Source organism: Pongo pygmaeus, chromosome 3 (assembly GCF_028885625.2).
Source record: "Pongo pygmaeus isolate AG05252 chromosome 3, NHGRI_mPonPyg2-v2.0_pri, whole genome shotgun sequence".
Lineage (NCBI taxonomy): Eukaryota > Metazoa > Chordata > Mammalia > Primates > Hominidae > Pongo > Pongo pygmaeus.
Window position 1 is genome coordinate 159,178,862 of NC_072376.2, and position 26,704 is coordinate 159,205,565.

Consider the following 26,704-nt stretch of genomic DNA (forward strand, 5'->3'; position numbering starts at 1 on the left):
TGAGTTTGGAGTAGTGAGAAGGACTGAGTTTGGAGTGGTGAGAAGGACTGTGTTTGGAATGGTGAGAAGGACTGTGTTTGGAGTGATGAGAAGGACTCTGGAGTGGTGAGAAGGACTGTGTTTGGAGTGGTGAGAAGGACTGTGTTTGGAGTGGTGAGAAGGACTGAGTTTGGAGTGGTGAGAAGGACTGTGTTTGGAGTGGTGAGAAGGACTGAGTTTGGAGTGGTGAGAAGGACTGTGTTTGGAGTGGTGAGAAGGACTGTGTTTGGAATGGTGAGAAGGACTGTGTTTGGAGTGATGAGAAGGACTCTGGAGTGGTGAGAAGGACTGTGTTTGGAGTGGTGAGAAGGACTGTGTTTGGAGTGGTGAGAAGGACTGTGTTTGGAGTGGTGAGAAGGACTGTGTTTGGAGTGGTGAGAAGGACTGAGTTTGGAGTGGTGAGAAGGACCATGTTTGCAGTGGTGAGGACTGTGTTTTCAAGAAATCTGGCAAAGGGAAGAAAAAGGTCACAGGATATTTGACTATGATTATAAAGAGAAAGTGAAGACACGGCAGAGAGAAATACCTGATGAACACAGGTCCTAAAGAGGCCTGAGAAGCCAAGAATAAAGAGGTTATCTGGAGCAGGGCATTTCCTATCATATCTGAGCTGGAAGCCAAAGTGAACAAGGGGAGTGAAAAATATGGAGATTTTTCAGGTAGAGAACGGGCAAGCAGAGGCAAGTTTTGTTAGAGATTTTACTTTCTTTGTAAAGTGTGAGCCAACTTTGAGTTAATTCCAAGGCCTGGGAATCAAAGACATTAGAAAAGTTTGAAATTGGCAGATTGGAGAATATGAATTACAGTCAATTAACAATGAATAAAAAAACTTCCGTGCAGGAGTGAGTGCCCTCCAGTGATTGTAGAATATGTAATGTGATCAGCTGGCCTAGGTAGGGGATGTTGTCCAGCAACGTTTGTAGTGTTAGGAGCACTTCAAAAACTTTGTCTTTTGTGGCCCTTGTTTATATCAGCCATGGCTGCATCTGGGTTTATGCATTTGGTTTTCTTCCTAGAGTCTTGCACTACACTTTTCCTTTAGTAAACTGTGTTCAGCTTGATATCTTGTTCTTTTCAAGGTTACAGCACATTTCCAGTGTGTTACAGTCTCTCTGGTCAAGGAGGCTGTGAATTAATCTGGCGCTGGCTGCTGCTCACTACAGCAGCATTCACAATGTGGCTAAAGAGGATTTGCAAGATACGCTTACTTGTCCTCTGTTTCAGGTAAGGAGGCTAAAGCTAGGGCCACACTGGGAGATTTCCGGCTCATTGCTCTCAGTAACACTGCTCTACAGTCTTATTGACAAAAAGTCCATCAGTGGGAAGGAGGATTAGAACCTTAAGGCATAAAAAGGGAACATTTAAAGTTAAAAACAATATTCTTCCTCAATAGGGTTGACTTGTACTCTAGCTATATAGGACCGGAGCACTGTACATCGGGGAAAGCTGATAGAGCAGATGCTCACTTAACCCTCTCTTCAGGAGGGTGGTAAATTACCACAGCATAAGCATTATTGAGCACTTTTCTAAGCATGTTGCAGCCAGTATTACTTCCTTCTCAGAAAAGCCATACAAATAGATAGTGTTATTGCTCTGCTTTTTCCAAAAAGGGAACTGGAAACACAAGTAGGTTAAACAACTCCCCTAAAGTCACACAACTAGTAAGTTGGTTGCCCAAAACCTTGGTCATAAGTTTGCCCTTTTGAGAAAGACAATATTAAAACCAAAAACACTACAAAATGTAATGGGTGACAGCAGCTATCTTGGTAAATAATCCACCCTTAGCCATACTCTGTCAAGGGGGACTTCATGGTACAAGGTCATGACAAGACCCAGAAAAATCAAGTGTCCTGTACATCATATTTGAGTAGTAATGACTAAAATTATTCTGATTAACATCTCTATTGGGTCTGCTCACATTCTTGAAAGGAATCACATTACTATTTATTTTCTAACTCTACCTTATCTCTTTTTAATATTGATTTTCTTTTTATCCTGTTTTTAATGATTCTTTTGATCACTTTGTCTTCTCTTGAGATGTTTATTTCCTTTTCTTCCCAACTGGTCTTTTTATTCTCTCTTACAAAGCTTTCAATCAGTGTTTTCCACATAATGTTTATTTTGCCTTCCTTTGCAGTACCCACAGAGGAAAACATGTCAGGTTTTACTAGTAGAATCACAGAATGTGGAACAGAAAAGGTCCTTTGAGATAATTCTGTCTAAGCTCACTATTTTCAGAGGAGGAAACTTCCATGTGAAGCCTCTTCTTTGTTAACCTGTGTACCTGTGTTTTGTCTCTGCTCGTTTTCAGAGAAGACCTCCTCTGTCATTAGCTGGGTGGCACTGAACAAGCTACCCAGGATGCCAAGGCTTAGTTGCCTCCTCTGAAATGGTAAGAAAACTTACCATTAATGATCATCCCCATCTTCCTTGCCTGCTTCCCTTTCCCATTCTCCCATCCTGCTTCTCCCAGGGCTATGGTGAAAGGCAGATTGAGATATCTCACTGGAAATGTACTGATCAGAATTAAAACACATATACAAATATTTGTTTTCTTCCTTTTCCTTCATTAACAGTTTCTTTTGCCACTCTAATGACAATATAGGTTTCTGTTACTCTAGTTACCAGCCTACCAAACTTTTTAACTTTTTATATATTTTTAAAAGATTTCCAATTACTGCTTTCCTTTTCTAAACTTTTTCAATGTGTGTGTGTGGGTGTGTGTGTGTGTGTGTTTAATTTGCAGTTTCCCAAAGTTGCAGAATGGTTAGGTCATTGGATAGCTGACTCTTGGCTTGATGAATCAACTCATTTCCTAGCAACTGGGACAGAGAAAAGTAAAAAATAATGTATTACAAAGCTAGCAAAGCTAATGCCCCATCTCTGATTATTAGTTTTTTTTGTTTTTTTTTTTTGAGATGGAGTCTTGCTCTGTCACCCAGGCTGGAGTGCAGTGGCGTGATCTCAGCTCACTGCAACCTCCGTCTCCCGGGTTCAAGCGATTCTCCTGCCTCAGCCTCTGGAGTAGCTGGGATTACAGGCGCACTCTACTGCGCCGGGCTAATTTTTGTATTTTTAGTAGAGATGGGATTTCGCCATGTTGGCCTGGCTGGTTTTGAACTCCTGACCTCGTGATCCACCCACCTTGGCCTCCCAAAGTGCTGGGATTAAAGGCATGAGCAACCGCACCCAGCCAGATTTTTTTAAAAGTACAGAAATTCTTGGGCTGGGCGTGGTGGCTCACGCCTGTAATCCGAGCACGTTGGGAGGCCAAGGTGGGTAGATCACGAGGTCAGGAGATTCAGACCATCCTGGCTAACATGGTGAAACCCCATCTCTACTAAAAATACAAAAAATTAGCCAGGTGTGGTGGTGGGAGCCTGTAGTCCCAGCTACTTGGGAGGCTGAGGCAGGAGAATGGCGTGAACCCAGGAGGCTGAGCTTGCAGTGAACTGAGATTGCGCCACTGCACTCCAGCCTGGGCGACAGAGCAAGACTCCATATCAAAAAAAAAAAAAAAAAAAAAAAAAAAAAAGTACAGAAATTCTCCAGGCAAGCCAGGAATTTGAGAACAGAGAATGAGGCTATGTGAGAGGTAATTTAGGCTTCAGACAAATTCGAAGTAAATCATTAATAGATGATTATGGCAGGGGACAGGGCGGGGAGGGGGTGCAGAGAGAGAGAGAAATGATCAAGCTATATGCTGTCGTTTATCAAAGAATGTGCAGGTTTGACTGTAAGTCAAGGAAGTTAAAAACCTGACAGATGCCAGCTGCGGTGAATCATGCCTATAGTCCCAGCACTTTGGGGAGGCCAAGGTGGGAGAATCACTTGAGGCCAGGAGTTTAAGACTAGCTTGGGCAACATAACAAGAGCTTGTCTCTACAAAAAATTACAAGTTAGTCGGGCATGGTGGTGTTTGCATGTAGTCTCAGCTAACTCATGAGGCTGAGGCAAGAGGATCACCTGAGCCCATGAGTTTGAGGCTATAGCAAGCTATGATGGCATCACTGCATTCCAGCCTGGGTGACAGAGCAAGCTCCTGTCTCTAAACCAAACCAAACCAAACCAAACCAAAACAAAACAAAACAAAACAAAACAAAACAAAACAAAACAAAACAAAACAAAACCAAACCAAACCAAAACAAAACAGAACCTCAGTGAATGCAGAATAAGCAAGAAAAGAAGGATTTTAAAATTACAGATCCTTATGAAAGTCCAGTCTACTCCGTGCCGTAAATTTTTAATTTCAGTTCAACTAGGTGTCACACTTCTGCCACCCATGCCTCCTTTAGCAGTTCCAGTAGTGGCTGCTCTATGTTCTATTTTCCAAGAAAATTTTTAGTCACTAACAGGATATCTGCATCCTACCTCATCCAATAGGAGGAGTGGTTCTGATGATCACTTTTGCCGCAAGGACAAGCAAACAAACTGCCATTGAAAGGCAAATGTCTTTTCTAAGGTGACATAACAAGCCATTTACAAAAAGAACTTTAAAATAGCTCCTGCTTTCAGACTTACCCAATTAAGTCACATTTTCTCTGTGACTTAATGGCTCCAGGCTTTACTCTTACTTCATAAATCACAATCCCTAGCTTGGGAAAATGCTTCAAATTACATCAATCAATAAGTTTTTATTGACTGTTTACAATCAGCCTAGTGCTATACCAAGTGCTGTGAGAGCCAAGTGCCTAATGTGATAGCCTGCACCATCCACTGCTCTGATGCTTTTTCAAGCCTTATAAACAGCATAGGCTCTTTCCGTTGTGGTCACTCATTGCTATCGCCTGGTGTTCATGGGCTTTGCAATCTGACTCAAGCCTACCTTTCCAGTTACTATTACTATTTCTAATCTTCCTCTACTCCTATTGTCTCACCATATCTTGATTTTTGTATGTGTCCACATTTGCATTATTGCTTCTTCTCCCACCAAGAACTCCCTCTTGGCATCTCTAACTGCTGAACAGTTAGCCATTCTGTATGGCTCAGGTCAAGCCGCATCATTTCCATGAATCCTTGCTCTATACTCTCTTGGGAAGTGCTTCCTTCTTCTTTGAACTGAATACAGGTTGGCTTACTGTACCACCCAGAGGACACTTGGGTTATCAGTGCAAGATTGAAATCACCTCTTATTTGTGGCATTCCCTATGGTAACTTTCTCTAACCAAAAGTTCAAGTAATATTTGTAATGTATAATAAAGGTGGAAAAATTTGCATTTGAAGTAAGCTTTTAAGAACAGGAAGGAGGAACCAGGACATGGAGACTAATTTGGATATGGGGACTGCCTAAGCAAGGGACAGAAATGAGAAAGCATGAGGTCTTTCCAGGGAGCAGCAAAGATTTTACATCAACCTAAAGCTTAGACAGCATGAATACTAGTAGTGGTTCATGATACTGGAAAATAGACTAGAGGACCTTGTCCCCCAAAATAAACTTCATTCTATAGGCACTGGATAACCATTAAAGATATCTGAACCAGAGAGCCATTATCAGAATTCTAGTCATTGGAAGCACTATGAAATACATAATAAAAGTTGGGTGTAGAAATGGAATTATCAGTAAGATATCCATTGAAATAGCCTAGAGAGAAAGAGGCAACAAGAGCCTGAATTAAGGAAGTGGCTTTTGGAGCAGAAAAAATATTACAGAAGTAGGATTGGGAGATTAAAAAAAAAATGATGTGAAGGATTCCAGCTTGAGTAACTTTGAGGATGGTGGTTCACTAAAAATAAGGAAAGAAATAAGAGAAAGAAGCAGTTTTTGGGAAAAACATGACTCCATTTTGAATATCTTGAGTCTAAGGTCTTGTTAAGACAGTCAAGTAAAGATATCCAAATGGTAAATGAAAAATAGCGTTCAAACTCAGGAAAAACATTGCAATGGATGGTTTGCACCTGAAAATCATCAGTATGAAGCTAACAGCTCAAGCCAGTAGAATGGAAGGGCCTGCCTAAGCACTCGATGTGGATAGACAAGATAAGGCCAAGGAAAGACCCTTTGTTATGTCTACAATTTGAAGGTGGCAGAAGGGAGGCAGAATGGTCAGGGAGACGGGAGAAAAACATATGTAAAAGAAGAAAAAAATATAGAAGTGTGTAGTGGCATAGTAGCCAAGTAGACAGCATGATTCCTCATTTAGAAAACTAATAACAAGAGATACCAAATCACTTACCTTGTTGAAAAGATGAAAGTTAAAAGCATAAAACTCAGCTGGATAGAAAATACTGAAGAAAAAAAGATTGAATCTAAATTAGCACTCTAAAAGCAGTATTTGTAGCATACTTATTGGTATACTTGTTTTATCTAAAACTTATAGGAACTAAAAAAGAAAAACAAACAAACCAAACAAGCATGGCTTGCTAAATTGAAAGAATCATTTAAATTAGTAGGACTCAGTCTGTTCTTATTGATGATATCCCCAGAAACAGTCTTTGTTATTGAGGGAAAACCTAAAGCCTTTTTAAGATTTGGTTATTTAATTTGGTCAATTTAGAAAGAGCTGGTTTATTCTATGAATATTTCTAGCAAATATCACAAATGCAGTAGCATACAATATACTTTAGAATAACAAAAGATTCTTTGATATTACAACATTAGTAACAGTTGTCTTTGGGATAACAGGATAAATAGAACAAAAGGTTGCTTTTTGAGCTTTAGCAGTTTCCTGCATTTTATAGTCTGCTGCTTCTCAAAATGAAATGATATTACTTTGGGTAAATTTTATTAGAAAATATGATGTAAATATTCATATTTTAACCAATGCAGCCAAGTTATTATACTTAGAAATAATAGTATCATATATTATAAATCCTGTTTTTAAATCACAATAAGGGGCAAGATCAGTTTAAAGTTATAATAAACTAAATTGGTGACACAGTGCTCAATCTAACATTTGCATCTGACAGGAATTAAGGCTTCTCTCATCTGACATCAACTACTGTAAATCAGAAAATGAGGCAGCAGACTCAAAAACAAAGGAAATTACGATATAAGTCTAAAGCCAATGTATTTTAAAAGAACAGAATGAAGCCACTGAGTAAATGTAAAATAAAATTAAGCATTCATTTCTAGTCAAATTAACACTAGACATGAATTTAGGGAACACACAGTGCTACGTGTTGCTATTGAGGACACTGAGGCATAGCCAGGCTATCCCATTTTCCAACTTACTTATGAACAGTATGAGAACAAGGCTGAATTTATCCAGGTCAATATTTGGGTTAGAGAACGTGTCACAGAATGTTGTGTAGATGATCATGAGGAGTACACTGCTGCTGATAGCACCAAAAGGAGGCTTCTTTCTCTCAAGCCAATCCTTGATATATCTTCGGACAATCTGAAATACAGAGATCAACAGGTTGCCTCTTTTCAGAGATGTAGGGAGTTGAAATGGGCATCACAAAGTGATTCTGACAGGAGAAAGACATAAAGGAAAGAGAATAATTTGGTTGATGGCCACAGTGGATTTCAAAGCTTCCCTGCCACACTACTCTTCTTCTGGGGAATTTAACATTTGCAGTGCAACTTCCACTGGGTGTCCATAATGAGAGTATATTTTCAACTGCATTCAAATCCATCCTTAATCATGCCAAATGCTCTTTGCTAGCTGTCACTGAGACATGCCCATTAAGCCTCCCCAAAGTTTATCTCCTCTGCTGATCCTAATGGATGTGTGTAATTATCACAGTCCCCTTTGCCTCAACAGACAATTCCAAGTGCAACTTTGGGAATCTTAAAAATCTGACATCTTCAAGAATTTCAAGACGGTAGATAATCGAAAGTGATCCATGGAACATATTAATATTTAAAATGCTAGCAATGCACCAGAAGTTTTTAATTAAATTATAACTCATGCTTGAAAAGCAAAAGTGCATGTGTTGTGGGAGTTTAAATAATTCAAACTCTGAATATCTAGAGTTTTTGTGAATCCAAAGACAAATGCCATTTGCATACTTTTAGAATTCCAGAATTAACATTTAAAAATGAATAAACCTGTCCTAACTCTCCTACAAAAGGATCAGTGAAATATAAAGTTATAGAGCAATTCTGTCTTATTTTAAAATCAGGTCATCTGAATATTAGTGATAACTCCTGTTTGGACGTAAAAGTGAACCACTCTACTTAAAACATTGTTTCACTTTTGAAAGAAGCTGTACAAGTCCTATCATAGGGATGATAGCTGAGACATATTAAGTTTTGAGTCACTCGTTATCCTGCATAATTGAACATGAGAATTCACAACAGGCTGAATTACCATGGATCCATTAGCAATAATGAGGTCAGGGAACTTATCCTGATAAGGCTGATGGGGTTCTGTCATCATGTACTCTGTCACTAAAAAGGCTTAATTCGCAATGGAGCATATCTTTGCAGATGCTCAAGAATAAAATAAACTACTCTCAATAGAATCTTTGAACAACTGGCTGTTGGATCAACTTCAACTGTTCTCAAGGACTCATGAAGTGAACTGACAGTGTATTAAAGGCAGTCTTGGCAGAAAGCTGACCAGCTGGTACCAGGTACAGGTACAAAATCCTGAAGGTTAGGTGGGGTGGGAATAAACGGAAAGTGTGTTAGATATTTAAAAAAATTGTAATTAATTTTCTTTAAAAAAGTAGATCTTGCAATTAAAGCCGCATCTGGATTTATAAAATATTATGGGGTTTATTTTGGGAAGGTGGGGGGAGTGTAGAAGTGATCCCCAACCACAGTAATTTATCTAGCATTCATTTCTTTCTTTAAATTTAAAACACGTGATGTACAGAAAAATAAGAGCAGTTCTGTCACACAGCATTACGGACTGACATATTAGAATACAAATTTTGGATAATAGTGCTATAGGTATCATGGGTACCTAGATGTCTCCATGATCAGATACGTCACTAGGGCTGGTGGGTAGCTGGTCATTGGAAGGCTACAGAGGGACTTCATTTAAAGGGTCATTTCATAATCTATTGTGTTTGGTGGTACAAAACTGGTAGCTGCCCAAATTTAATATAATTCAACTCCTTCAGGAAATAAAATAAATGGAAATTACATGAAATTATTGAAATTGTTGCTGCCCTTCAATCTTGTTTTAATACACAATGGTTAAAAACACCACAAAAGTTCTCTCTCTGCAATAGGTTATAGAATGTATGATCCCAATTCCAAAAATAAGTGTCTTCCTCTCCTACCAGCATTGCCCTCCAACAAAATAAATAAATATGAATGAGGTGCAACTTGTAAGTGAAAACCATTTTAAAACCCAAGACAAATCTGTAATAATTAATCAACTGTATGAGCAATAGAGATGTCCCTTGGTATCCACAGAGGATTGATTCTAGGACCTCTGTGAATACCAAATCCACTGATGCTCAAACCCCTGATAAAAATGTGTAGTGTTTGCATATAACCTACAAACACCCTCCTGTATACTTTAAATCATCTCTAGATTACTTATAATGCCTAATACAACTATTTACACATGTATTATACTGTAGTAGGTTTTACACTGGACTTTTAAAATTTTGTGTTATTTTTATTGCATCATTATTTATTGTTTTTTCCCAATTTTTTTAATCTGCAGGTGGTTGAATCCACAGATGCAGAACCCACAAATACAAAGGGCCAACTGTAATTTGATCGAGTTAACCTAATAATCTCTTTCTTCATTGCAAAGTACTTAGAGTCTCATAGTAGAATAGGACTCCCTCAATATGGCAAGAAACAGGGTCTCCCAGGTCCACAATCCTTCTAGCCAAAATGTCTTTCTTCTAAACACTCCAATAAATTGATGGTGGATACCTAATCTCAATAAAGAAAAGAACTGGAAAGTTGGGAATGGACAGATATACAAGTAAAACAGTAACCCTAGGGGAAAGCAGATTGTCTTTCACCATTTCTAGTCTTATTGTGATATTTGTCTACATTTTCTAAGTAAACCCTTTTATATCTTGCCAGGTTGCATAGAGCTTTTCCATCTTCCTCTAAAATTAAATTCACAAAGCAGCTGCTTTTGCACTATGTAGCTAGAAAGGCGTTAAAATGTTTCATAAACAAAAACTGGGTGAAGTAGTGTTGACATGCCTCAAAGATATGCTTTGGATATAAACTCCAGGAAACTTTATCTTCTCTTAGTTTAGCCACTTACACTTTTGATGCAATCATTCTGTATTTGTCAAGAATTCATGTCATTTTAAAATTCTCCAAACTTCTTTGCCTTATAGAAATCTTTAATAACCTTATAGGAAACAACACTTTGCTTGAGCTAGATCATCACAACCTGATATAGATGCCTCAGAATTCTCTCTTGGGAAAAAAGAAAATCCAAGATGAGGTGGGAAAAGGCATTCTGGTGAGGTGGCCAGTTCTATCTTCCTTCAGAATCTATACTAATTAATTTGCCCTCAGACCTCAGAGAAATGTAGGCGTTCAAAATTAAGTGACAAATCCTCATTAACCTGTTTACTTTTCCCTGTGAAGAGAGAAGGAAAAAAATCTTCCATAGAAGCTTTTTTATTTTGTTGTCTCACCTTCAAAACTTTGATTTTCTTTATTCTAAATTAAATAGCAGGAAAGGGTAAAGGAAAACTTAAATTTGACTCTCTGTGCTTCTAATAAATGGAGCCACATATCAATTCCTGCATGACTTCCAAGTTGGAAACCTGTAAAAATGACATGTCTTAGGTGTAGAAGGTCGATTCACTGAGATAGATATAAAGTATAATACCCATCATCTTAGTTTTCTTAATATTTTGTTAAAGTATTTCCTTGCTTTTTGTTTCTATTCTGTCTTTACCCTATTCATAAATTGATTTTTGAATAAGGATATATGACAGATAATGCTTCATGTTAAGTCTGAATTTTAAGACATTTCTCTTCAAGGTGGTTTCAGTTTGTTTCTTCAATTTTATCCTCTATTGCACTAAATCCATATAGTTTCATAAAGTTTTGTTTCTTCATTAATATCCTGTTTTAATATATAGTCAGAGATATGAAATCAAATCCAATTTCTGTAACACTTTATTTTTATTAAATATTGAGTAGATTCAAAATAAAACACTTGGCAAAAAAGTATAAACAATAATAATAAATGGGCACAATGAACACTTATTATCTACTTCCCTCTTTGAAAATTCTTCCCCTCTATTAATTCATTTCATTCTCATGAGAAAGGTCACACATTATTATTCTGCTGAGTTTACAATTGGAAACAGAGGCACAGAGAGTCAAGTCAACTTGCATAAAATGTTGAAAAGCTAGGGAGGTGGCTGAGTAGGACTACGACCCCTATTTCCTGAGGGAACCATGGCACAGGGGCTCAGGGTACAGACTCTGGAGCTACAGTGCGCCTAACTTTGAGTCCTGGCTCCAATCCTTACTTTGTGATGTTGGGCAAATTCCTTACTTTCCGTGTGCCTCGTCTGTGATATAACAGTAGTTGTCTTGAGGATTAAGTAATTAAATAAATATAAAATGCTTTAGAGACCGGGCCTGTCCCTGGTACATGATCACTATCCTTATTTCCACGTCTCAGTTTGATGATGCTTCTATCACTGTTTATCAGTACACCTCACTGTTACTTTTCTCTCAAAGCATTTTCAGGTGAAGCAATGAAGATTGTTCATATCTAATATAATGTTATAAGTGTAAAACTCTACTAGTATTAATAACACTAACTTCAACTTTAATGGAAGACTAATATGAAAGGCCCATCTCAAACTGAAACAAATCACTAATGGAAAGACCAGAGAATGCATGAATGACAATGTATAGATATGCTTTTTTATTATTAATTTATAGGGTAAAAAGTAGGTTTTAGTGTGCTGCTTTAAAAATATTCAAGGTGACGGAAAATAAAAAGTGGTAGAATTTCTGTTTCATTGTTTATTTGTATACCACTCTTAAATATAATGCACAAAATAGGTATTTGTCACAAGCACTTAGATGTATTGAAAAGGTTTGTTGGAAAAGAAGAGAAAATGCTATGATGGCACAAATTTTCTTTCTTTCTAGATTGACAGAAGGAACAATCTCCTAACCATCTATGGAAAGACTAATCTTATCTCACAGAGTCGTAGCACCTTCAGGGTAGAAGATACAACACGCTTTGTTCTACAAATGAGGAAAGTGAGGCCTAGGAGCTGTGCGTGCAGCCAAGCAGTGAGAAAGACCAAACTACACCTCCCATCAAATCAGAGTCAGTCAATAATGATTTAAACCAAAAAGAAGTATTGTCTGGGGAAACAGAAAAATAAAATTCACTCTCAGAAATATAAATCACAAGTTGAATGACAAACTTTTATCACCAATAAAAGATTAAGAAAAATATATTCAGCTCATACTTCCTGGTCTTTTTCTTCTCCCTCTAGTTCCCATTTTCTATTGAACCAGTAATGATAATACCTCATTTTAAAAGACGCACATAACAATCCATACAAGTGTTTATTTTCATAATTTGGCACTCCTAGTTACAGTTGTGAAAGTAGCCTGCCATGCAGTACACCTGATTCCTCTGAACTAGCACATATGTGTACTGCTAACAGGGTCCTCAAAGATTACATCACACAGTTGAGGTGAGTCAGTAGATTAAACTAGGTAGACAAGGTCCCTGCTCTCATGATGCTTACATTCTAGTTTAAGAGAGGAATAAAAAGCAAAACAGGAATAAAAAGCAAAACAACAAATAAACAAGAGGCAAAATAATGATACATACTAAGCCGAAGTTTAAACTAAATGATATGATAGTGACTGAGTTGCTACTGGGTAGCCACCCAAGGAGAGGGTGGGGAAGGTCTTTCTGAGGATGTGAAAGGTGGGAAGGTGTTTCATGCAGAAGGAACAGCCAGTGCAAAGATTCTAAGGCAGGAACAAGACTGGCATGTTTGAGAAACAGAAGCAAAGTCAGTGAGACATGAGGGCAATGGGCAAGTGGGAGAGTGTTGGGGAGGTAAAAGGGACTTGAAGATAGAGGATAAGGTAACAATCCCTTTGAAGAGTAGAAAAAGAAACACTATAAGGAAGTAGGGTAGGGATTCTGGGAGGTGTTAGATGACACATTAAATGTGGGGTCATAAATTCAACGGAAGATGAGACCAATATGTATTGCTCTCTGAGAAGCAAAGCTCAGCTGCTCCAGCAGAAGCGGGATTGGGCCTTTGTGAAGCAGGTAAAACGGAGAGGTGAAGAAGCTGAGAGCTCTGCCAGGGAGTGAGGTGAATGACAGGCCATGGAATCTGAGCAGCTCCATTGCATGCGTGGAGTAGGCAGAGTTGGCTTTAACCAGGGTTGGGGCTTTTTGAGCAAGTACATCAAAGGGAGAAAGGGTGAAGGAGTTGAGAATAATTGTCAAGGAGGGATTATAATGTTAGACTAAGGAATCAGACCTGGGTAAGAAGGGAAGTAAATTCATGAGGATGGTGACTGAAAGGTCAGTTAATCTGGGGTCTTGGTGAGACTGAAGAATTACTGAATAGAGTATGTGAGCTTAGTAGGTGAGGACAGGTATGGTGGCTATGAAGTGGGCTGCCTGAGATTGATCATCAAGGTCCAACAGGCCTGCTATAGCCCCATAGCACTTTTGTGTGTATTAGAAAAATCCCTTCTTTAATATACTTTGTTTCCTCCTGCCAGAACAATTTTAATAATAAATATTCAAACCTATGATGCCTATAAGGTGAGCACACTTCTTTGAAATACAGCATTGTTGTGTACCACACCATCTATACCACTGCAGGCAGAGACGACCCTGTGAGGCGGTGATTATAGGAGGAGGTGGCTGAGGTGGCACTGCCTGCCCTGGGCACCTCTGCCTGTGAAATGCTCCCCCTTCTCCAAGGTACTGGAGGACCTGAGGATCATGCATCAGCACTTATATAGTAACATCTACTCAGATGTGTGGCTCTATCGTTCATGTTAATGTACCTGTGGGCCAATTACAGCACAGTTCATCCAAATACTAAAGTCAAAGGAGGTGTTAGAAATATGGCTTTTCTTTAACATAAAATTTTGAAATATTTATTTTTTTCTTGAACTGGTATCCTTAGAAAAGATATACTTTTTTTTCAGATATGTTTTTCAGGTGATGACTAGGAAAGAAGTAAGTCATTGTTATTGAATACCTGCTATATACAGACTAAAAATATTATCCTGAACAAATGGCAACCTAGGGAAAATTACCGCTGGGGGCTCCCTGAAGATAAATTCAAAATTCTCTTCAGTCAATCTTTTTATACATCTTACACCCTACTCTTGAATATGTTATTAAGTATACCTATAAGTAGTAACCTATGGAGACCACCACTTAGGATGAAATAACAGATTACGTACATGCATATGTACTGAGAGTTACTATAAGCAAGGAGGTAGGAAAATTAAGAAGACATAGTCTCTGCTTTTAGGAAGCTCATCAATAAATTATATTATTTCCTGATAAATTTATGAATCAAGTACTATGGGAGACGCGGAATTTAATCAAGGCCAGTCTAGGTCAGAGCAGGCAGGCGTCACATTAGAGGGCACCTCTGTAACAAGTCTTCAACAATGAGTAGGAGTTTGCTGGCAATACAGTCAAAGGCATAGAGCAGCGAAGGGCCATGGTCAGGTGAAGGATGATGAGTATGCAGCATGGGAAAAGCAGAGCCCTAAGGAGAGAAGTGGTGGGAGGTGGCACTGGAGAAGCAGGTTGGGCCAGACTGTGAAGGACTTTGGGGCCATGCAAGGAATTGGCAACAGGGAGGCACGAGCAAGTTTTTAAGGAGAGGAATAATATGAATTGATTTGTGTTTTAGGACTACTCTGGAGGCAGTAAAGACATTACATGGGAATTGGAAGAGACTCACAGCAGAGAGACAGGTTTAGGACGTGCAATAATTTAGACAAGAGATGATGAAGGTGTGTCATCCTCTCCAGCAGTGTGACTGGGGCTGCAGGGGCCAGGTGTGAAATATTTCTGAGGCAGAAATGGTAGGATGAAGTGACTGCCTGGATGTAAAGGAGTATGGCTATAAGGAGAGGGAGGAGGCAAGGCTAATTGGTGGTTTCTAGATGTGGAGACAGGGTGGTGACTGTTAATTCCTAAGACCAGAATACAAGAGGAGGGACAGGTAGATGCAAGCATATAGGTTTCTCCTCGAAAAGGGCCATCAAAGAACTGTGGTATCTAGAACACTTAAGAAAAAAAAAAGCTACCTATACTACCTTTTGACTACCATTATTACTTTATAATTTACTGAATACTTAACTATTTACTACTGAGTACATGAAGAATGAGCCATCTAACAATTCATTATTCCCTCAGGATAAATGTTTTTAAATTACATACATTATATAACCCTATACATACAAAATTAAGTAATCTACATGCAGATTTTTTGTTTGTATGTTTTAAGCCAAGCATTTATTATTAATAGGGAAATTTCTAAGATCTACTATGAGAAGAATGCATGAGCCTTAAATTATTAGATGGAATTATTTTCAGAACAAAGAAAATAAGTATGAATTTAAACTAATATAATCCACAGCTTAAACTGTGTGGAGATGAGAAGTACAGGTAGATTCAGTCATGCCTCTATACAACAAAGCATATCCCTTACGGATCATAGAACTCTGGCTCATTCATTCTTTCATTCACTCTTTCAGCACATATTTATTGGGTACCTATGGTCTGGGAATGTAATGATAAAACAAATATGGCTCCGGTACTCAAGAAGCTGATAGTCGAATGGCAGAGACAAATTGTTAACAAGAAAACTAAACATAAGTAAATTTTGTGAGAAAGGTCAAGAAAGAAATCAAACAAGGTGTTGCAATGAAGAATAATCAGGGAAATATATATCAGCTATATGGTTCAAAGAAGGCTTCATTAAAGAGTCAAATGAGAAAAAAGTTGAGGTGGGAGGGTAGGCAGAAAGACACTCTAAACAGAAAGAAAGAGCAGGACCTGAGAAAACCAGCGAGGCTGGAAGTGGGAAATGTGGCAGAGGTCAGAGAGGTAGGCAGGGATGTAACATTTATTCAGAATCTTTGTTATGTGATCAGCACTGTGGGAGAAGTATTTTTTAAGTATCATTTTATATTTAATTAAATGCTGTTTTTAAAGTGCTTTTAAATCCCCCCTTTTATGCTAAATTTAGTCCCTTTTCTAAGTATAAAATTAAAAAAAAAATTAGTACATGTGTTGTGGATGCTGTGGGGCACCACCCAGATCCTTCTCTTCAGGAATGAGGTGCTTATACCCACAGCTGCAGGGAGTGTTGGGTGAGTAAAATATGTCAGTGGAGTTCCTCTTTGGGACTTGCCCTCAGCCTAAGAGAGCAGACTCACCCAAGGTCACAGCCCTCCTGGAGGGTAGGAGGGAAGCCAGTATCTAATGACTGCTCAATTTAAGAGTATAAAGACCAGGTGCTCTTGCCTTAAGGCAGGACAACTCTGAGGGGTCATTCCAGCTCCAGAGTTCCCCATGGGATCTACTGAGACCTTTGCTGGGACTGCATCATCTCCATCCTACTTTATTCACTCTATTGATCCCAAGGGTACTCCCTAGTAAACTTCCTGCATAAAAACCTCTGTCTTTGAGTCTGTTGCCCAGAGAACCTGACCTAAGACAGCATGTAAATATTACACATCTATGCATACATTTCTTCTTCTTCTTTTTTTTTTTTTTTTTTTTGGGGGACAGAGTCTTGCTCTGTCACCAAGGCTGGAGTGCAGTGGTAGAATCTTGACTCACTGCAACCTCCGCCTCCCAGGTTCAAGCGATTCTCTTGCATCAACCTCCTGAGAAGCTGGGACCACAGGCACCCACCACCATACCCAGCTAATTTTTTCGTATTTTTAATAGAAACAGGGTTTCCTCACATTGCCCAGGCTGGTCACGAACTCCTGACCTCAGGTGACCTGCCCATCTCAGCTTTGCAAAGTGCTGGGATTATAGGCGTGAGCCACCGAGCCCAGCCTATGCATACATTTTTTATATTCAATATTTCAAAGACTTGTTTCCTGTTTAGTATTTGCAGGGAATTTGGTAATAATGATTATGATGATAGAAGCTACAGAGCACTTACCTGTGTTAGGTTCTATGACAAGAACTTTACAGGCATGCATATTTCAGTTAATCTTTACAACAACCCTTGATGATAGATATTATTATCATAATATTTAATAAATTATGAACCTGGAGCTAGGGAGATTAAATAACTTGTCCATAGTAACACTGCAAATAAAAGGCAGAAATAAGTCTAGAATCTAGTTGCTCTTAATGTACTGCTTTCCTAAGACTTGTTCACTTTAGTTGTGCATTAAATTCTATACTCCAATACTGTGGCATCCTATGATTTTACAGAAAACAAAAAAAATCCACTTGTTTTAAAATTTGTATGCTTATATGCTTACTACTAACTTGTTATAAGAAGTTAAAATAGAATTCCTATTACTCCAACTGAACAAGAATGACAAAGTAAACCCTAAATATTCTAAGATAAACTTTAAGAGATAATAGGATTAAATTGTTTATCAATTACATGGTCACAAACATAACTGCTGTTGGAGGAGTCTACAAAGACGCCAACCAAAGACAGATGCTTGTTCCCAACAACAGTCATAAACACGGAGACCTTATCAAAAGTTGCAGAATAAGGTAAAGACTTGCTAGATATTTTCAAGGTAACTACACAGCTACAAAGAGGAGATAATAAATTTAAAAAAATCAAGACTCTTTGTAGAAGTCCCTATATATAGCTACCAGGGGTGCCTACATACAGCTAACTGCAAAGCAGATTGGTATTAATTTAAAAAATAAAAAGATGAGAATACTGTGATTGATGAAACTTTTGTTTTTAGTCTCATATTTTCATTTATCTCCTCCCTCTGAATATCCTTTCTCTCAACTGCTCTGACATTATGTAAGATTTCACAATTTGATTGATAAAGAAAAGATCAGATAGAATTGGAGGCCTTACCTGTCCAATGATGAGAGGAACCACAACAGTCATAAAAAGCTGAGAAAAAATAGATGTGAAAGGCACAGAAGAAGATGAACCAAGCTGTAAAACAAGAAAATAGGAGTTAGAATTACTTCGAATCAGTTATCAAGCAATAGTGTTTATGAATAATGCAATAAATAGATTTTCTCAGGTGCACCAAAAATTTGGTAGCTATCTACAAAGAATAAGTGAAGTTACCTCTAATTTTCTAAATTCAACACAAAAAACTGTTAAGTATTTTAAAATATAATTTTTATTGGGAGACTAAGATTGAGAAAAATATTGAGTTGCAATCAACCTAAATTGCTTATTATTTTAGTAAAGTCATTCTGTGTTCATACAGCCTATAATCATATGGCATGATATTTCATCAACAATTACAGTTTATGTGATTTCTATTTCACCTGTCTGTAGATCTCTAAAATAAATGTCTCATTCCTTTATCAAGATAACATTTTTATTTATGTAAATGAAATAGTTTCTAACTTTCTGACTCCTTCAAAACAAATATAATGAATCTCAGATCCCGTAGAATTTTTTCTTACACAACATCTAGCAAATGGGAAATCCTGAAACATAACTTATTTTTCAACTTAAAATTTCAGTATAGCTCTCCTAAATTTGTACGCTTTAACACTGTTCATAATTCCTATTTTTCTTCTTCCTCATTTTTTGATTCTTTCTTCGCTGACAATTACAATCTCAGTTTCATTAAGATGCTATTCCCTTCCTGTGTCCATGTGTTCTCATTGTTCAATTCCCACCTATGAGTGAGAATATGCGGTTTTTGGTTTTTTGTTCTTGCGATAGTTTACTGAGAATGATGATTTCCAATTTCATCCATGTCCCTACAAAGGACATGAACTCATCATTTTTTATGGCCGCATAGTATTCCATGGTGTATATGTGCCACATTTTCTTAATCCAGTCTATCATTGTTGGACATTTGGGTTGGTTCCAAGTCTTTGCTATTGTGAATAATGCTGCAATAAACATACGTGTGCATGTGTTTTTACAGCAGCATGATTCATAGTCACACTCTGGGGACTGTTGTGGGGTGGGGGGAGGGGGGAGAGATAGCATTGGGAGATATACCTAATGCTAGATGACGAGTTAGTGGGTGCAGCGCACCAGCATGGCACATGTATACATATGTAACTAACCTGCACATTGCGCACATGTACCCTAAAACCTAAAGTATAATAATAATAAATAAATAAATAAATAATTTTTTTAAAAAAAGATGCTATTCCCTGCAGCACAAGAGTGCTTATCTACACACACAGTAACACACTCACATTAGCCTCCATCACTACTAATTGCTAAGTCTTCCTATGAACTTTTTAGTGTTGGTCAAAACCTCCTCCTGTTTTTCAAACTTCTCTGGACAAACAATAGATGTTTTTCTCTTTCACAGGTTCATTTTGCAACCAGATCTACCAAACCATCGATAATTGGCCCTTGGAACTTACTTTTTGCCTTTCCCCTGCAGACCAATCCTCAGTTTTCATATTTACCTAAGTTTAGTTACACTTGGAAATATCTTTTGGAAAATAATTTTTGTGAAAGGACATGGAGGTAGTGATGATTGAGGGTATAGAATGTGAAACAAAACAAATCAAACATTTAGCTACATGAAGTCAATAGCTATGAATGAAGTGGTGTGGGAACAGTGTTTTCACTGATTTCTGCATGAAGGGTTTACCAAAATCTCCTCTCCACTCTGACATATTATATAAAATTCTGTTCCCCAGCTCCAGACCCAATCTGCATACACTCAAAATGCCAAGAATATATGTCTGGCCCATCATTGGCCCTGTGTTCATTGAAAAACAGCTTCAACACTGACCACTGGCTCTCTATTTAACCCATAAAAATTGGTAGTCTCTAGCCCTTTTTCCCCACAACCAATACAAACGAAAACAAAGAGAGACAAACAGAAAAAGTGAAACTGGTAAAGAACAAACAGGATTCCTGGTGTGTTAAACGTCGCATGGCTGTTAGATGTTTCTTTTTATGCAAAACCAAAATATTAAAAGCTAATAATTAAGCTCTATTTTAAAGCAACTATGTCTCTGAAGCACAAGGTGCTTAACAAATACATTCTCTCCACAAATATTAACCCTAAGGGTATTCCTGGGGCAAGGACTGAAATAAAGAAAAAAATATATTTTACAGAGAAATTGAGGCACTGGATGAATAGAAAAATACACTTTAAAGAACAAAGTTTTCAAGTTCAAGAAGGTCCAGCTCAATGCTCTATTCATAAGGTTTACAGAACTTGGATAGAAGTAGCAAAATTAAGCTATAATCTTCATGTAAAAGGTGACATTTCCTGCCTGAAATCACTTCAGTGATCTCACATATCCCTGGCTCCTCTTTCTATCTCAACTTTATTATTAGGTTTTTGAATTTTTTATATGAATAACAATTTCAAAGCTATAATCTCTCTTTAAGCACCCCAAAATAAAGAAAAACCCATTTCAACTTGGGTTTTAAAAAGTATTATATATTTATAACGTCTCCATCCTTCGCATACCAGACCATTGGCATATTCCATGTTTGGAAACTGCATGTTCTTAGAAGATAGTGGAACAAGGCTATGTGTTGAGGAGGTTGTCCATGATCTCTATGGTCCCTTTTTCCTCTAAAATGCTATGATCTCTGACCCACTTGATTGGAAACACAGGTTACAGCAGCCTTCCTCGGAGGCTCTGTCAGATCAGAGATCAGAGCAAGCCACTCAGGGATGTAATTAACTGGGTACATGAAGCCAGACAAGGTATGGCAGGGATGCTGGGGACGAAATCCCCCAGGATGGCTCCCTTAGAAGTGGCTCTGAAAGGAAGGAAACCTCAGTACTGGAGTCTAATTTGGCGTTAAGTCCTTTCTTTTGAATTGGCCAACAGACCTGTCACCGTGGTCAGTATGAAGATGCAGAGGACCCCTGGGGAAGTTTATGATGCTATGAAGTGTGCCCTGGCATCCAGAAGACAGAACAGCAAGCATCTGGCACAGCGCAGCCTGTGAGGACAGGACTAGAGTGACACAAAACCCAATCACTCTGCATGCAGAGGTGATTTTAACTAAAGCAGAAGAAAATATGCTACTCGGGATACCTGGTTCTTCATATTTTAATGAGGAACCTGTTGTGGTTTCTATTGTAAAGATCAGTGTGTTTATGAGAAGCAGCAATAATTTGCAGGTGAAGTTTTTGGGTTCAGAAGGTTGTATCAAGCAAGTGCCCTGGGCTTAAACGAGCCACCCTGGCAGATTTAGAAGTAATATGTCTCATACTGCCAACCCATGGTTTAAGATATAGCATGTCAAGCAAACAATCCAGTCTTTGGCTAATTTCTTGCAGAAATATGTAGTACTTTAAAGGAGAAAACTCACCATTAGCTTGGTTTCTTTGTTTTACTATCCTATGCTGAGAAGAAATCATTCATGAAAATTCAATATGTGGAAATTTAGGATCTTTGCATTCAATCATTCAAGTAGTTACTTAGTGCTTCCTGTGAGCTAGGGGCATGTTCTCAACACTGTGGATATAACTGTAGACAAAACACAAAAACCCCTCCTGTCAAGCTGCTGCTTTTTAAAAACTGAGGTCGGTGTGCACGCCTGTCCATCGCCAAGTATACCTGCACTCAATCCTCTCTCTAGAATGTTGTTTTCCCCACTTATAACTGGAAACGTTTGAGTCTTTTTCCAAGACTCAGTTCAAACATTACTTCTTCAGGAATTCTTTCCAACACCTCCTCCCAAAATGCTGAATTGGCCACCCTCTCTTTTGTGAACCATTGTTCTGTGTATCTGAATTGTATCTCTCGGAATCCTTGGTTGTTCTTGTTTACAAATCTATGCTCCTGAAGGTTGGGACACTATGTCATTCACGTTTACAGTCCCATTGCCCAGCAGAGTGACCACTTTCTACATCTAGGGCAATGGTTCTCAAATGTTAGCATATCAGAAACATCTGGAGGGCTTGTTAAAACACAGATTGATTTCCCCATCCTCACAGTGTCTGATTCAAAAAGCCTGGGGAGAGGGATGGGAGTTGTGGTGAGAATTTGTATTTTTAACAAGGTCCCCAGTGATGCCGCTGCTGCTGACTTGGGGGTTCACACTTTGAGAACCACTAATCTAGTACATAGTGGGTGCTCAATGAATGTGTGTCAATTAGTGAATTACTGTAATACGAAGGCAGAAAAAGCTTGCCAATGCTTTCATTACATTCTTCCAACTTCATTCAGGTAGGCTGCAAAGCTCTACTTTGTTCACAGACCCAAGTAAGGATCATCAGCCAGGTCTCCCAACCAGTCATCTTCTATAATCTCAATAGTAACATTTATCGTGCACTTTCATGTGACAGACACTGCTTTGTTTCATTTTTTAATAATTTCAACTTTTACTTTAGATTCGGGTGGTACACGTGCAGGTTTGTTACATGGGTATATTGAGTGATGCTGAAGTTTGGGATATGGATTATCCCATCACCCAGATAGTGAGCATAGTACCCAACAGTTAGTTTTTCAACCCTTGCCCCCTTCCTCCCTCCCCACTCTATTAGTCCCTAGTGTCTCTTTGCCATCTTTATGTCCCTGAGTACCCAATATCCAAGCTCCCACTTGTAAGTGAGAACATGTAGTATTTTGTTTTCAGTTCCTGTGTTAATTTGCTTAGGATAATGGCCTCTAGCTGTTTCCATGTTGCTGCAAAGGACATGATTTTGTTCTTTTTTGTGGCTGTGTAGTATTCCACGGATGTATATGTACCACATTTTCTTTATCTAATCCACTGTTGATGGTCACTTAGGTTGATTCCATGTCTTTGCTATTTTGAATAGTGCAGTGATGAACATGTGAGTGTATGTATCTTTTTGAAAGAATGATTTATTTTCTTTTGGATATATATGCAGTAATGGGATTGCTGGGTTGAATGGTAGTTCTAAGTTCTTTGAGAAATCTCCAAAACTGCTTTCCACAGACACTGAAGTAATTTACATTCCCACTAATTGCGCATAAGTGTTCTCTTTTCTCTGTAGCCTCTCCAGTATCTGTTGCTTTTTCACTTTTTAATAGTAGCCATTCTGACTGGTGTAAGATGGTGTCTCATTGTGGTTTTGATTTCCGTTTCTCTGATGATTAGTGATGTTGAGCTTTTTTTCCTATATTTGTTGGCCACTTGTATGTCTTCTTTTGAGAAGCAGACACTACTTTGAATGCTTACTGCATGTGGAATAATTTAATTCTCACAGCAACCCCTTGATGTTGGTTTTATTATACCCTTGTTTTCACAAGAGGCAACAGTGGCACAGAACAGTTAAACAACCTGGACAAGGTCACCATAGCTAGAAAGTGACAGAGACAGAATCTAAACCCACAAGTGTAGCTCCAAAGCCCTCACACTTAACTCTTTACACTCTACTACACGTTAGTTACAGGTGGTACAGTGTGAAACAGGGGAAGGGGGCACTAGTGAAAATCAAAGCTGGGCTCCTCTTTTTGTGCCTATGTGAAAGACGGGGAGGATCGGGGGAGTGGGATGAGGGGAAGGGGAAGGGGCAAACCACAGAACACAGAAAATGATTGGAGTGACTGGTTTCTTGACTCTCCCAAGGATGGTACATAACTAGTGCCAGGGTAGATGCATTAGGGAGAAGTTAGTTCAATACACACAATGAATGCCTTAGGAAATCAGGGCTTAATTCTCTAACTGGGCAGAGAGAGACTGAGTGGAAGCAGGATTGACTGTTATCAACCCATTCAATCTAGAAACTATTTCATCTGGAAAGAATCTGGGGGTCCACTTGGTAAAATAATATGGGGCAAACTAACCAGGCTCAGAAAGACAAATAGGTAACAGTTCTTGATGAAGAGATGTTGACTGTCTGTAGAACCACAGTTATCAACCTACAGTTAGAAAACAGATGGTGCATTTTAAATCACTCCTGTAAGTGAGCTGACCTGTAAATTGTCATTAATGCACCAGTTCTTCACTTGCTCTGCTGTGTAATCGGCCTTTTATCTCCTATCAGGGAAATCCATTAGCCACAGGCGTCTCCACTATTTGTGTCTCTTCCCAGCTATTAAAACATTATTGTATTAAATAATTCACCCTTGACGATTGGTCTTCACTTTCATTAGCACCACATTCAGGGAAAAATAAGAATAGATATTTACAGTTGATACTGTAGAATTATGCATGTTAACTCTCTTTTGCTAGGAAATCAGAAAGTAGCAGCTTCAGATGTAGAGCAGGATTTGTTGTCTTCCTGCTCTGTTTCCACCCCTCTACAACACCCACAGAGCCCAGCCCTGGGGAAAGGGAAAGGGAAGAAGGCTTGCTTACTATTGTGCCCACACACAGACACACTCATAATACCCATATCTCCTTCCTGTCACAAAGATAAACATTTAAACAGAAGAAGGGAGAGTCTCCCCAGGCCCCAATCCCCTCCCTATACACGATATAGTTCAGGTTTTCTTTCATTCCCACTGCTCCTTCTCTCACAGGGATACATGCAAACTAAACTTACATACAATTGTCAAGTAAATGTATACTAGGTGACAGATTCAAATGTTAAAAAGACTATGATTTTTATCAAAATTAGGAATATGGTTATTAAACAGCCATACTGATTCAGTTGCATGCATCAAGCTAAAATTGGGTTATTGTGTGGAAAGTATATGTTCAGGAGAGGAAAGTCTCTTTTTAATATTTATATGCAGTCTTTTTCCCTCTTTGAGAAATAAAGAACAAAAGAGGCTTAGTAGATTTTATCAATATAAAAACATTACATAAAACACGGCTTCACTTTTTTTTTGTTTATATGCTAGCTACTGTTCTTATTGAGCTATAATTGACAAAAATTGTATCTATTCAAGGTGTACAACATGATGTTTTGATATATGTATATATTGCAAAATGATTACTACAATAAAGCTATTTAACATATCCATCACCTCACATAGTTACTTTTTTGTGTATGATCTTAAGAATACTTAAGATCTAATCACTTAGCAAATTTTAAATATGCAATACGTTATTATTAACTATAGTAACGATGCTGTACATTCAGTGTCCAGAACTTACTGGCTTATAACTGCAAGTCTGCATCCTTTGGCCAACATCTCCCCATTTCTCCAACTCCCTGGCCCCTGGTAACCTCCCTTCTACTCTGTTTCTATGAGTTTGACTCTTTTAGATTCCACATATAAGTGAGATTACGCAGTATTTTTCTTTGTGTGTCTGGTTTATTTCACTTAGCATAAAGTCCTTTGGTTCATCCATGTTATATGCTAATTTAAAATGTAAGATGAAAAGGTTACTTTCTAATAACTTTGATGGAAACTTAATGTGTGCAATCATAGGTTCAGGTTACTCAAACCCACACAGTCTGTTTAGTGAAGTGTGCCAAAATGAACTGCAAATTGGCTTATTCTAACCTAGAGGAAAGAGGAAAGCTGTGAAGAATTGAGCTTCCAGGCCATGAAGGGCTGGAGGCAGAGATACTCAGAGGCCTCTAGGACCAAACTTTGCTCCCTAATTTTTGACCAAAGGATTTGGTCTTGTCAATCCTGAATGTGGTTTGGGAACCAAAGACCTGCTATTGCTAAATATTCTCTTAAGTAGAACACATGATTAAGTTCCTTCAGCTTGGTTACCAATAGGCAAGGGAGTAGCAAGGAACCAGTGTCTTTACAACTCTGGATTGACCCTACCCGCTTAAGGAACACCCCCAGTAGCTGGTGCTGAAGAAGGAACCAAAGGGCAAGGGAAAAGCCTGGCTAGGACAAGACTGCCCCAACTCAACCCATGTCTCCAGCTCACTTCGGTGAAGCCTGAGAAGTCCCAGACCAGCACTGCAACTGGCCTTCTTGGGACACTAGTCCTTAATGGGGGAAGAAGTTTATCAATGTCACCTCTTTCACCTCTAGAGCATTTGAAAACTGCTTACCAGGTGCTTCCCTTCCCTTAGTCAGAAGCTACTCTTAGCTTCAAGGGGAGATTTGTCTTCACTTGCTTTAGAACAAGGTAGAGAAACTGACTCAATGTGAAGCAACTGAGACAATCAGATGGCTAGTTTTTTTTCAAGTGGTTTAGCTTTATCATCTTATGCATCTTACACGTGTGTCCATTAATTATGCAACCATAACTGGAAACAAATTATAAAAAATAATTATTGTACATGACACTAATGGCTGTATACATTGTTTCTGTTCATAGTGATGGGATCAAAAGTTGAAGAATTTTCTATCATAGACAGCCAGTTACTAGGGAAACTAATGATGACTGTAGCCTTGAAAGCTGCCCCTTGATCTCTTTTGCTGACCTGGACCTCTCTCTCCTATGAACTCCTATTAAGCTTAGTTCGAATCACAGTTTAGCAGTCAATTTCTTCTCTAAATTTCTTCCATATTCTTGATTCTTGTTTGCACAAATACATTTTAAGTTTCTTCAAGGCAATTATTATGCCCGCTTCTTTTTCCTCTTACCTATGTTACTTAGGATATAACGTTCAAGGAAAAGAAACTGTGTGCTGATAATATGTTTTAAAACAAACTGTGTCTCCCAAGAGGCATGCTTAGGAAGCATAACCTGGAAGGGGCATTCAAGGGGAGGCAGACCCAGGCTGAAAGCGTCTTGTGTTCTCTACCAGTTGTGCAGTCTCAGTCGAGTGACAAAATCTCTCTGA

At 38.5% G+C, this 26,704-nt stretch overlaps 1 protein-coding gene and 1 long non-coding RNA gene across 7 annotated transcripts in view; one reads left to right on the plus strand and one right to left on the minus strand.

Annotated features, from left to right (window-relative positions):
* Positions 1-26,704, minus strand: part of SLC10A7 (solute carrier family 10 member 7) — a 268,404-nt gene that overhangs the window by 32,337 nt on the left and 209,363 nt on the right. For 4 of the 6 annotated variants that reach the window (XM_054486373.2, XM_054486371.2, XM_054486374.2 and 1 more), the window contains 3 exons: positions 17,980-18,063; positions 7,211-7,376; positions 6,213-6,264 (listed from right to left, as the gene is read on the minus strand). In XM_054486373.2, the coding sequence (XP_054342348.1) occupies positions 6,213-6,264; positions 7,211-7,376; positions 17,980-18,063 (302 nt within the window). Of the gene's footprint in view, positions 1-6,212; positions 6,265-7,210; positions 7,377-17,979; positions 18,064-26,704 lie in introns of those variants that run through there. The other 2 variants (XM_063664165.1, XR_008502285.2) reach the window with 2 other exon arrangements.
* On the plus strand, positions 1,119-12,352 carry LOC129035686 (uncharacterized). The gene is made up of 3 exons (XR_008502287.2): positions 1,119-1,263; positions 2,351-2,431; positions 12,038-12,352. It is a non-coding gene; the product is annotated as an uncharacterized LOC129035686 (long non-coding RNA).